This window comes from Corella eumyota, chromosome 6, assembly GCF_963082875.1.
Source record: "Corella eumyota chromosome 6, kaCorEumy4.1, whole genome shotgun sequence".
In the NCBI taxonomy this organism is placed as follows: domain Eukaryota; kingdom Metazoa; phylum Chordata; class Ascidiacea; order Phlebobranchia; family Corellidae; genus Corella; species Corella eumyota.
In genome coordinates this window covers 14,422-27,036 of record NC_137495.1, presented here as the reverse complement: position 1 = coordinate 27,036, position 12,615 = coordinate 14,422, and the positions used below count along the sequence as shown (strand labels likewise).

General features: G+C 34.6%; 1 protein-coding gene across 1 annotated transcript; it reads left to right on the top strand.

The window, feature by feature from the left end:
• The first annotated feature begins 247 nt into the window (after window positions 1–247).
• Window positions 248–11,871, top strand: LOC145755586 (bifunctional glutamate/proline--tRNA ligase-like). The gene is made up of 31 exons (XM_082571827.1): window positions 248–363; window positions 1,145–1,232; window positions 1,308–1,564; window positions 1,644–1,786; window positions 5,434–5,586; window positions 5,649–5,723; window positions 5,783–5,975; window positions 6,065–6,236; window positions 6,293–6,448; window positions 6,532–6,609; window positions 6,665–6,809; window positions 6,871–6,981; window positions 7,123–7,275; window positions 7,519–7,710; window positions 7,769–7,881; window positions 8,049–8,188; window positions 8,257–8,387; window positions 8,505–8,642; window positions 8,707–8,817; window positions 8,879–9,078; window positions 9,135–9,279; window positions 9,341–9,457; window positions 9,645–9,797; window positions 9,870–9,971; window positions 10,034–10,189; window positions 10,430–10,501; window positions 10,565–10,690; window positions 10,860–11,033; window positions 11,091–11,246; window positions 11,315–11,463; window positions 11,553–11,871. The coding sequence occupies exons 1-31, from the start codon at window positions 324–326 to the stop codon at window positions 11,704–11,706; spliced, it is 4,293 nt and encodes a 1,430-aa protein (XP_082427953.1). The 5' UTR covers window positions 248–323; the 3' UTR covers window positions 11,707–11,871.
• Window positions 11,872–12,615: the final 744 nt, after the last annotated feature.

Here is a 12,615-nt window from a genome sequence, read left to right as displayed (position 1 = left end):
TTGTATACATTTTTTAACGGACCAAAAGTTATTGCAGGAAAAATACGTTAATATTTGTTTTTGTTTATACTAAATTGCAACATATTGGCGAAGATTTTAGGATATTGTTGGCTAAATCTGTGCATTTATTAATGGTTTTTTACTTTTGTTTAGTTAGTTAGGATATCTGCTGGTTGTAGAATATAATTTATAATTAACAATTGGCTGTGGGGACTTGTTAATTTATTACAACTGTAAAACTAATAAAGTTATTTCAAAATTAAATTTTAATCAAATACTAAAGCAGTTGAATTATTTTAGAAAGTTTTTAGAGAATAAGAACAATGTTGAATATAACTGTTGATAAAAATGACCTCCCAATTGGTAAGTTTGCTTTATTAAACTATTTTGTAATTTTTGATATTACTAGATTCAAATTTTTAGTTTTTTTTTGTAAAATGAGTATTGTCAGATTGTCATAATGTTATTTGTTAAAATGAGGACATAATTGTCGGAGCTTTATTAGCGCCGGTTGCCTGCTTAAAGGAGTAGTACTAAAATAAATGCAGAAAAGGGCGGAATTTACAAGAGAAGATTAGGATAAGGTTAAAAAAATGCCGTCCTTTTCGCATCTATAAACTTGGCGGATGATGCTAATAGAGACTCCAATTGTCAAAGGTTTTTATTGAAAATATTATGGCGAATAAAACCTGTGACTGTTATTACTAAAAATCTTGGATGGAATTAACTATGAATTTGGATTCGTGTTTGGGCCTAAATTCGGAAATTGGCAAATTTATGCACATGAATTTGTGTAAACTTTAAAAAAATATCAGTTTATAATTTATTTGTTGGATTATAGCGAGTCGGTCCAAGTTTAGTTTAAACATTGCACAATTTGATGTTTAGCGGTAAAAAGCACAATAAATATTAAACGTTTAAATTATTCTATCAATCATCCAATAATTTTGTGAATTCATTCCATCTCCTTTAAAAATTTCACAATATTTTAAAACACTCAGCACAACCACACAATTGCACTGTTTCTAATTTAGTCATAGGGATGACACTTTAATATTAACGCAAGGTTTATATTAAATTATGTCAGTGTGATAAAATAAATGCCTTAACCTGAATATTATTACTAATAATTTTAAACATATAGGTTTGTTGCTTGTTTTGGAGTACTCCAAAGATGCTGTTAAAGTTAATTTGAAAGAAGGAGACCAAACTACTTTTCAACTTGATGATTTGTGAGTTAACAGCTGTCTTGGTATTTAGTTGTACTGGTAGTTAGTTATTCTAATTTTAAATATTTTCTGAATAAGGATTAAGCTAAATGGTGACATCCAGACTGCCAGGTATGTGGCTCGAGTAGCGGCATCAAAAGGCCTTAACTTGCTTGGAGATTCCCCTATTGCGGCCACTGAAGTTGATCACTGGGTGTCACTGGCAAGATTTGGGTTTCGTCAAGAGAACTTTATGGAAGCTCTGAGCACACTTGAGGATGGGCTTACAAAAAGAAGTTTTCTTGTTGGCAACAAAGTTACTTTTGCCGACTTAATTTTATGGGCAACTCTTAAAAGTAAATTTGTATAATAAAACATTCGACGATCAATGTTTTTTAATATTTTAACAATTTTAAGTAGTTTTTAAATGTTAAGGTTCAACACAATGGGCTGGTTTGCTTTCGAGGAAAAGTTCCCACCAAAATGTTTGTCGTTGGTTTAATTGTTTAAAAGACAAACAACAATTTAAATCTGCAGCAGCAAAACTGCCCGGATATAAAGAAGACTCATCTAAAAAGGTAAATGAATTCTTTAACAACTTTAAATAAAGAAACTTAACTTGTTTGTGTCACATAATGGTTGTAACTTGTTTGTGTCACATGGTGGTTGTAACTTGTTTGTGTCACATGGTGGTTGTAACTTGTTTGTGTCACATGGTGGTTGTAACTTGTTTGTGTCACATGGTGGTTGTAACTTGTTTGTGTCACATAATGGTTGTAACTTGTTTGTGTCACATGGTGGTTGTAACTTGTTTGTGTCACATGGTGGTTGTAACTTGTTTGTGTCACATAATGGTTGTAACTTGTTTGTGTCACATGGTGGTTGTAACTTGTTTGTGTCACATGGTGGTTGTAACTTGTTTGTGTCACATGGTGGTTGTAACTTGTTTGTGTCACATAATGGTTGTAACTTGTTTGTGTCACATGGTGGTTGTAACTTGTTTGTGTCACATGGTGGTTGTAACTTGTTTGTGTCACATGGTGGTTGTAACTTGTTTGTGTCACATAATGATTGTAACTTGTTTGTGTCACATGGTGGTTGTAACTTGTTTGTGTCACATAATGGTTGTAACTTGTTTGTGTCACATGGTGGTTGTAACTTGTTTGTGTCACATGGTGGTTGTAACTTGTTTGTGTCACATGGTGGTTGTATCTTGTTTATGTCACATGGTGGTTGTAACTTGTTTGTGTCACATGGTGGTTGTAACTTGTTTGTGTCACATGGTGGTTGTAACTTGTTTGTGTCACATAATGGTTGTAACTTGTTTGTGTCACATAATGGTTGTAACTTGTTTGTGTCACATGGTGGTTGTAACTTGTTTGTGTCACATAATGGTTGTAACTTGTTTGTGTCACATGGTGGTTGTAACTTGTTTGTGTCACATGGTGGTTGTAACTTGTTTGTGTCACATGGTGGTTGTAACTTGTTTGTGTCACATGGTGGTTGTAACTTGTTTGTGTCACATGGTGGTTGTAACTTGTTTGTGTCACATGGTGGTTGTAACTTGTTTGTGTCACATAATGGTTGTAACTTGTTTGTGTCACATGGTGGTTGTAACTTGTTTGTGTCACATGGTGGTTGTAACTTGTTTGTGTCATATGGTGGTTGTAACTTGTTTGTGTCACATAATGGTTGTAACTTGTTTGTGTCACATGGTGGTTGTAACTTGTTTGTGTCACATGGTGGTTGTAACTTGTTTGTGTCACATAATGGTTGTAACTTGTTTGTGCCACATGGTGGTTGTAACTTGTTTGTGCCACATGGTGGTTGTAACTTGTTTGTGTCACATGGTGGTTGTAACTTGTTTGTGTCACATAATGGTTGTAACTTGTTTGTGTCACATGGTGGTTGTAACTTGTTTGTGTCACATGGTGGTTGTAACTTGTTTGTGTCACATAATGGTTGTAACTTGTTTGTGTCACATAATGGTTGTAACTTGTTTGTGTCACATAATGGTTGTAACTTGTTTGTGTCACATGGTGGTTGTAACTTGTTTGTGTCACATGGTGGTTGTAACTTGTTTGTGTCACATAATGGTTGTAACTTGTTTGTGTCACATAATGGTTGTAACTTGTTTGTGTCACATGGTGGTTGTAACTTGTTTGTGTCACATAATGGTTGTAACTTGTTTGTGTTCAATGGTGGTTGTAACTTGTTTGTGTCACATAATGGTTGTAACTTGTTTGTGTTCAATGGTGGTTGTAACTTGTTTGTCTCACATAATGGTTGTAACTTGTTTGTGTCACATGGTGGTTGTAACTTGTTTGTGTCACATGGTGGTTGTAACTTGTTTGTGTCACATAATGGTTGTAACTTGTTTGTGTCACATGGTGGTTGTATCTTGTTTGTCTCACATGGTGGTTGTAACTTGTTTGTGTCACATAATGGTTGTAACTTGTTTGTGTCACATGGTGGTTGTAACTTGTTTGTGTCACATGGTGGTTGTAACTTGTTTGTGTCACATGGTGGTTGTAACTTGTTTGTGTCACATGGTGGTTGTAACTTGTTTGTGTCACATGGTGGTTGTAACTTGTTTGTGTCACATAATGGTTGTAACTTGTTTGTGTCACATGGTGGTTGTAACTTGTTTGTGTCACATGGTGGTTGTAACTTGTTTGTGTCATATGGTGGTTGTAACTTGTTTGTGTCACATAATGGTTGTAACTTGTTTGTGTCACATGGTGGTTGTAACTTGTTTGTGTCACATGGTGGTTGTAACTTGTTTGTGTCACATAATGGTTGTAACTTGTTTGTGCCACATGGTGGTTGTAACTTGTTTGTGTCACATGGTGGTTGTAACTTGTTTGTGTCACATAATGGTTGTAACTTGTTTGTGTCACATGGTGGTTGTAACTTGTTTGTGTCACATGGTGGTTGTAACTTGTTTGTGTCACATAATGGTTGTAACTTGTTTGTGTCACATAATGGTTGTAACTTGTTTGTGTCACATAATGGTTGTAACTTGTTTGTGTCACATGGTGGTTGTAACTTGTTTGTGTCACATGGTGGTTGTAACTTGTTTGTGTCACATAATGGTTGTAACTTGTTTGTGTCACATGGTGGTTGTAACTTGTTTGTGTCACATGGTGGTTGTAACTTGTTTGTGTCACATAATGGTTGTAACTTGTTTGTGTTCAATGGTGGTTGTAACTTGTTTGTGTCACATAATGGTTGTAACTTGTTTGTGTTCAATGGTGGTTGTAACTTGTTTGTCTCACATAATGGTTGTAACTTGTTTGTGTCACATGGTGGTTGTAACTTGTTTGTGTCACATGGTGGTTGTAACTTGTTTGTGTCACATAATGGTTGTAACTTGTTTGTGTCACATGGTGGTTGTATCTTGTTTGTCTCACATGGTGGTTGTAACTTGTTTGTGTCACATAATGGTTGTAACTTGTTTGTGTCACATAATGGTTGTAACTTGTTTGTGTCACATAATGGTTGTAACTTGTTTGTGTCACATGGTGGTTGTAACTTGTTTGTGTCACATAATAGTTGTAACTTGTTTGTGTCACATGGTGGTTGTAACTTGTTTGTGTCACATAATGGTTGTAACTTGTTTGTGTCACATAATGGTTGTAACTTGTTTGTGTCACATAATGGTTGTAACTTGTTTGTGTCACATGGTGGTTGTAACTTGTTTGTGTCACATGGTGGTTGTAACTTGTTTGTGTCACATAATGGTTGTAACTTGTTTGTGTTCAATGGTGGTTGTAACTTGTTTGTCTCACATAATGGTTGTAACTTGTTTATGTCACATGGTGGTTGTAACTTGTTTGTGTCACATAATGGTTGTAACTTGTTTGTCTCACATGGTGGTTGTAACTTGTTTGTGTCACATAATGGTTGTAACTTGTTTGTGTCACATAATGGTTGTAACTTGTTTGTGTCACATGGTGGTTGTAACTTGTTTGTGTCACATAATGGTTGTAACTTGTTTGTGTTCAATGGTGGTTGTAACTTGTTTGTCTCACATAATGGTTGTAACTTGTTTGTGTCACATGGTGGTTGTAACTTGTTTGTCTCACATGGTGGTTGTAACTTGTTTGTGTCACATAATGGTTGTAACTTGTTTGTGTCACATAATGGTTGTAACTTATTTGTGTCACATAATGGTTGTAACTTGTTTGTGCCACATGGTAGTTTTAACTTGTTTGTGCCTTAGAGCAAGGAAGGTGGCAAGCAGAAAGATGAGGGTAAATTTATTGAGCTCCCTGGTGCCACCATAGGGAATGTAGTGACAAGATTTCCGCCAGAGGCAAGTGGTTACCTTCATATAGGACACGCGAAAGCTGCTCTGCTCAACCAATTCTACCAGGTTTCTTAATTTAAACTTCTCTGGTGTATTTTATAGCTCCCTTTTAAAAATATTTTTTTTAGGTTACTTTTAAAGGAAAATTAGTCATGAGATTTGATGATACAAACCCAGCAAAAGAAAAAGATTACTTTGAAAAGGTTTGTTTTTATTTATTGTTTATATTTTAAATTTTAACTTAATTTTAATACATTTTTAGGTAATTCTGGAGGATGTGGCGATGTTGGGGATTAAACCTGACATCTTTACTTCAACATCAGATCATTTTGATCGGATATTAACTCTTGCAGAAGATCTTATTAAACAGGGTCATGCTTATGTGGATGACACAAATGGTGATATTATGAGATCAGAAAGAGAGTCAAGGTCACCTTCGAAAAACCGGGATAACGGTTTGTATTTTGTTTTCCAACTATAACAACCTAAATGTTGTAACTTTGTTGTAAACTATTTGTCAACTTTCCTTCACTCTAATTTTCAGCTGTTGGAAAGAACTTGGAAATGTGGAATGCTATGTTAATTGCAAGTGATTATGGACAGAAATGTTGTGTCCGAGCCAAGATGGATTATTCTTCCGATAATGGATGTTTACGTGATCCTGTTATGTGCAGATGTAAAAGTGAACCTCATCCTAAAACTGGAACTAAATACAAGTAAGTCTTGGTTTTATGACTTTTACGATTTTTCCAACTTTTGACTCAATTTTCAGGGTTTACCCAACTTACGACTTTGCCTGTCCGATAGTAGACAGTGTTGAAGGGGTAACTCATGCGTTACGAACAACGGAGTACCACGACAGGGATGATCAATATTATTGGTTTATTGAAAAAATGGGGTTAAGAAAACCGTACATATGGGAATACAGGTTATTAAAAAAAACTTTATACATGTCTTATACAGGTAAATTACTTTAGATAGTTGAACTGTTTTTAAACTACAACTTTTTAGTCGACTGAATCTCCAGAACACAGTTTTAAGCAAACGAAAGTTAACATGGTTTGTAGATCAAGGCTTGGTTGATGGTTGGTAAGTTTATTGTAATAAGCTGGTTTTGAAACAAAATTAAGACAAATCTTTTCAGGGATGATCCACGTTTTCCCACTGTGCGAGGAGTTTTACGTCGAGGGATGACAGTTGAGGGGTTAAAAAGTTTTATCGTAGCACAAGGTTCATCCAAAGCAATTGTAACAATGGAGTGGGACAAAATTTGGGCTTTTAACAAAAAGGTTTGGATGCTCACAGTAACAAAGTCAAATGCAGCAAATTTATGGGGTTTATTTTTTTTAGGTTATTGACCCCATAGCTCCAAGATATACAGCCTTAAATAAAGAATCGGTTGTCCCGGTAACGGTTGTTGGAGCCAAGGAAGTCCATGCTGAAGCTGCTAAACATCCAAAGGTTTTTTAAAAAAATCTTATTCAATTTTTTTTAATTATTACATTAAAACTGTTTTGCCATAAGATTTTCCCACTAAAACTAAAACTTCTGTCATTTGGTAAACTAGGTACAGTTGTTGGATTTTTTATTTGTTTTGTTTAGAATGCTGAGGTGGGTAAGAAGACAGTTTGGTATGGTTCGAACGTTTTGGTGGAAAGAGAGGATGCTGCAACTTTTACTCCAGGGGTCGATGTGACTTTCATTAACTGGGGAAATCTCACCATCACAGAGGTCAACAAAGGTCAAGATGGTCAGGTAGTAAATGGTTGTTGTAACTATTAAATCAATGAAATAAATATGGAATATTGCAACAAAACTGCACTACATGATTCCTTACACTGTATATTAATGTGGCATCACCAGTAAGAGCAAACATATGGGCTAAATTCGTGTACAATAAATTCTTAAACAACTATTAGGATAAATTTTTTTTTTGTCTTTTTTTTAAAAACTATGCATCTTTAACAACTTTCTTAACTCTTCTTGAATTTTATTCAGGTTTGTTCAGTGAAGGCCAAGTTAAACTTGGACAACAAAGATTACAAAAAAACCCAGAAGGTGACTTGGTTGACAGACACCTGCGAAGCTCCTCCCATTCAAATACAATGTGTTGAGTTCGACAACATTATAACAAAGGCTGTGCTCTCCAAGGATGACAATTTTAAGGATTTTATCAACTATAATACAAGGGTAACAACTTTATTAAGGTTTTATATGTTAGAAAACTCTAAAATGAAATTGTTGTTAGAAAACAACTGATTTGCTCGGTGAACCATGCATTGCTGACCTTCAACCAAATGACATTATCCAGATACAGAGGAAGGGTTTTTACCGATGTGACCAAGCTTATGCGCCACCAAGGTAATTTTAATAGCAAATATGCCCCCAAAATTTAAGGAAAATAAGTGTCGCAAATGTATCTGGCTAAAAGATATTAGTAATCACTTTCATTATTATTGATTTTTGACATCACAATGGGCTCTTGTCATTCAAGTGCCTACGTGAAAATTCTATCAAAACTTTTTTAGTGTCCACACTTGTGCAGCGTTGCCGTGTGTTTTGTTTTACATTCCGGACGGGCACACAAAAGAAAAACCAAAAAGTGGAGCCAAGATTGAGAGTAAAACGAAGGTAACAGGTGGAAGTTCAAGTAAAAAAAAGAAACAAGGTTAAATATATTTTATTTATAAAATTTATTAGTTTACGAAAAATTAATTTTAGTGTATTGTGTTTCAGATAAATTTGATCAAATTAAGGTTGACAGTGCCGAAAATAAAGTTAATTCTGAAGAAATCCAAATTCTTTACAACCAAGTTACTGACCAGGGTAACAAAGTTCGAGAACTCAAAACAAATAAAGCTGAAAAGGTAAAACCTTTAAAAACAACTTGTATTTTAACGAGTGAACACTCTTAGTTTTAAAAGCTAAATATCTTTATTTAACACTTATTTTAAACAGTAGAAACCCTAATATTTTGATTTTAGAGTTTAATTGATGCAGCTGTTAAAGAGTTGCTATCTCTTAAAACCAAATTTAAGCAAGTTAGCGGCAAAGATTACAAGCCTCAATCAAATAAAACAAGCAACCAACCAAGCAAAAATAATAAGTCAGCCACTTTAGAGGTTTGCAAAATTACTTAAATCAATTATACCGAAAGCCTTCTTACAATTGAATATGTTTTAACAGATGTCCCAAGAGGCCGCTAAGTTGCACGCAAAGGTCACAAGTCAGGGTGATCTTGTAAGAAAGTTAAAATCTGAGAAATCTTCCAAACAACAAGTTGACGAAGCTGTTAAGGTAGACTTGTGACATAACAGGGAGCTATGATAATAGGACTTACACATGACTTTATATTTAGGAACTCTTAAATTTGAAAGCTGAATTTAAAAAGGTTTCTGGAGTTGATTACAAACCACTAGGGGGAACTGGTGAGCAAAAGCAAAAGAAGACTAAAAAGCAACAAGCTGGGGAAAAACAGAGTAAAAAGGAGATCGAAAAAGTTGTAAAAAATAGAGATGAAAAGGGAGATGATAGTAAAGTGGGAAAGAAACAAACAAGGTAAAAGTGAGAAAATATTTTTTTTCTTCCTAATTTTAATGTTTTAAACTTCTTAGACTTGGACTAGAAGCAACAAAAAAGGGAGATTTAGCTGATTGGTACAGCCAGGTGATCACCAAAGCTGAGATGATTGAATATTATGACATTAGTGGTTGTTATATTTTAAGACCCTGGTCTTATGGTATTTGGGAGAGAATTCAGGTAAAAAAAAAAAGGTTTTTATTTACAGTCGTCAACTTTTAGAATTTAATTTAATTTTTAGTCATTCTTTGACAAAGAAATTAAAAAACTTGGAGTTGAAAATTGCTACTTTCCTATGTTTGTGTCACAAGCTGCACTCCAACGAGAACAAGATCACATTGCTGATTTCGCTCCGGAGGTAAGGTCCTATCACTCAAACATGCTAACCAACTTTTGTCAAATTGTTTTGCTGTTTTTTTATTAAATCAATTCGCTTACATAATACAGGTACTAGGGTCATTTTTGTTCTGGTTTAGTTTACCAGGAAATTTCCTGCCATGGCAACGAGAATTATTTTAAACTATTTTTTCTGTTTAACGTTGTAGGTTGCCTGGGTGACAAAGTCAGGTGATTCAGAGTTAGCAGAGCCAATTGCTTTACGACCAACCAGTGAAACTGTTATGTACCCCGCATATGCAAAGTGGGTCCAAAGTCATCGAGATTTGCCCCTAAGATACAACCAATGGTGCAATATTGTGGTAATTATTGGCAATCTGTAAACTTAACAAAAATGCCTTTGCAACAATGTGCTCAATAACAATGTATTACAGAGATGGGAGTTTAAGCATCCTCAACCTTTTTTAAGGACACGAGAGTTTTTGTGGCAGGAAGGTCACAGTGCATTTGCTGACAAGCCTTCTGCTGAAAAAGAGGTTTAAATTTAAACAAGTTTAAATTTTGTCATTTTTTATGATACTAGCAATTAAAATTTTAGGTTTATGATATTCTTGAATTGTATGCTCGGGTGTATGAAGATTTGTTGGCAATTCCAGTTGTTCGCGGAAAAAAAACAGAAAAGGAAAAATTTGCTGGTGGGGATTATACCACGACAGTTGAGGCTTTTATATCAGCCAGTGGTCGAGCAATTCAGGTTTTAACAAAACTTTATGTGCTAAGTTGTTGTTGTAGTGGTTAAAATACTTGCCTTATGCATAAATGAGTTCAATCCCCTTTCTATACTGTAGCACCATTAAGTAAAGTGCAAAAAATAGTACGAACTTGTGCTGAGCCATAAAACAACTAGCAGCTTAATAATTGTAAAATTTTAATTAATATTATTCCAAACTCTTAATAAATTCAGATAAAAACTTGTCAAAATGCTGTTTTTCAGGGTGCAACGTCACATCATTTGGGGCAGAACTTTTCCAAAATGTTTGACATTAGTTTTGAAGACCCCAACACAGTAAGTTTTTTACAAATCTACTTCTTATTAGAACAACTTTTTTATTAAAACAATATTGTTCAGGTGGGAGAAAAGGCCTATGCCTACCAGAACTCATGGGGGTTGACAACTCGAACAATTGGAGTTTTAATCATGGTTCACGGAGATGATAAGGGCCTCGTACTGCCACCTAATGTTGCAAATATTCAGGTCTGTACTGTTTTTTTGGTCCCAGGTTATCGGATAAAAGTTTTTGGTTAAAGTCGCACAAATGCCGCACTATTAACCTTAAGTCATGCCCGAATATAATCCATTGGTATAGATTAATGAAAACCTATCACTCTAAAATGATAATAAACAAAATAGGTTTTATTGACAGGTTGTCGTGGTTCCTTGTGGAATAACTGCAAACACTTCAGATCAGGAGAGAGCAGATGTTCACACTAAATGTGACCAGTATGTTACTTCACTTAACAAGAGTGACATTCGTGCAAAGTCAGATCTGCGTGAAAACTACTCTCCAGGATGGAAGTTTAATCACTGGGAACTTAAGGTTTGTAAACTAATTTTTAGTTTGTTGTGACATCTACAGTTGCCGATTCCATTGCAGGGTGTACCAGTGCGGCTGGAGGTAGGACCCCGTGACATGAACCAGAAACAATGTGTCATCGTGTTACGATTTAATGGCAAGAAATTAACAGTAGCTGAGTCTCAAATTATCTCTGTATTGGGAAAACAATTGATTCAAATACAGAACAACATGATGGTAAATCCAAAGTTAGAACTAAAGTTAGAACCAAAGTTGTAGGTTTTTATCATATTGATTATTTTTAGGCAAATGCAACACAAGATTTAACCGAGCATATGGTTGTAGGGGACCATTGGAATGATTTTCTCACCTTTCTTGATCAAGGAAAAATTATACAGGCACCTTTTTGTATGAACACTAAATGTGAAGAATGGATTAAAAAAAATAGTGCCAGGTATTTGTTTTTCTTTTGTACATTTTGCCAGGCGTTACGGTTGTGTTGTTGGTTATTTTAGTGTGCCTATCACTTTAATTTGTATTTAGGGACCAAGACATTGAACCTGGAGCACCATCTATGGGAGCGAAAAGTTTGTGTGTTCCTTTCTCACCATTAAAACAGATCGCGCCCAATCAGTTATGTGTGGCTGGGTGCGACAAACCTGCTCAGGTGTACTGTCTGTTTGGAAGAAGCTATTAATGACGTCTGTTCAGAGAAAAATAAAATTTGTGACATCATGTTTATAAAAAATTGATTTATTGAAATACATTCAATGCTTGATTCACTTTATTTTGTTATATTTGGAGTGAGGTTAATAGTGAAAAACAATATGTCGCTCCTCTTAAACCTGAAATCGTTATTGTTAAAATCTTAACAACGATTTGTGCAGTAAAAGGCTTTGCAATATATTTTGTACGTGTTAGTTGGTATTTTAGTAGTATAAAGTTTGTAGACAGGCAGTGCTAGAATAAATGATACTACAAAGTAACATGGTTAATTGGCTAAATGAGCAAGAATGTATCTATGCAGTTTACAAGAACAAACTGGGGTGTATTGTTGGTTCAACTACCTAGATGGGTTTAGTTTAAATACGTAAACAAACAAAAAACTAATAAAATTATATGTAGCTACGCTAAGTTTTTATTTCTAATTCTTTAAAGCGGGATATTTATATTCCACTTAAACAACAATTTTCTTTTTTGTAGAAAATCTTTGATATACAATTACAAGGCAAACCTGCCAAGTATGTGGTTCTAATCACCCCAATATGCTCGATTATTGGCTGCAAAACATGCACCTGATGCATTTTGGAATCTGAGATAATATTAACATGGGGCCATGGTGTAACATGGCTTATTTTAACCGAGGTAAGTAAAGTTTATAAAATAGGATTAAAATTGTCGCCCTAAAGTAAAAAGAAATGGTAAAACCAAATTAATTTGTTGAAAGCATTTAGAACTTATTGTCTTAAACCTACAAGCTATTAATCTGTGTTAAACATTTCTAATTTTAGTTTAAATCATTTTAATTCATGTTAAGGTCATTTAATAAAACCCCTTAATCATACAAGCTACTAATTTTTGTGTCTGACTTTTTCTTTTAGTACGC

Bases quoted from the DNA above. Each gene is read 5' to 3' on its own strand.
- LOC145755586 (XM_082571827.1), top strand. From the start codon at position 324: ATGTTGAATATAACTGTTGATAAAAATGACCTCCCAATTG. The intron at 1,787-5,433 runs GTAAATGAATTC...TTTGTGCCTTAG, and splicing joins AAGAAGACTCATCTAAAAAG to AGCAAGGAAGGTGGCAAGCA. The intron at 6,810-6,870 runs GTTTGGATGCTC...TATTTTTTTTAG, and splicing joins TTTGGGCTTTTAACAAAAAG to GTTATTGACCCCATAGCTCC.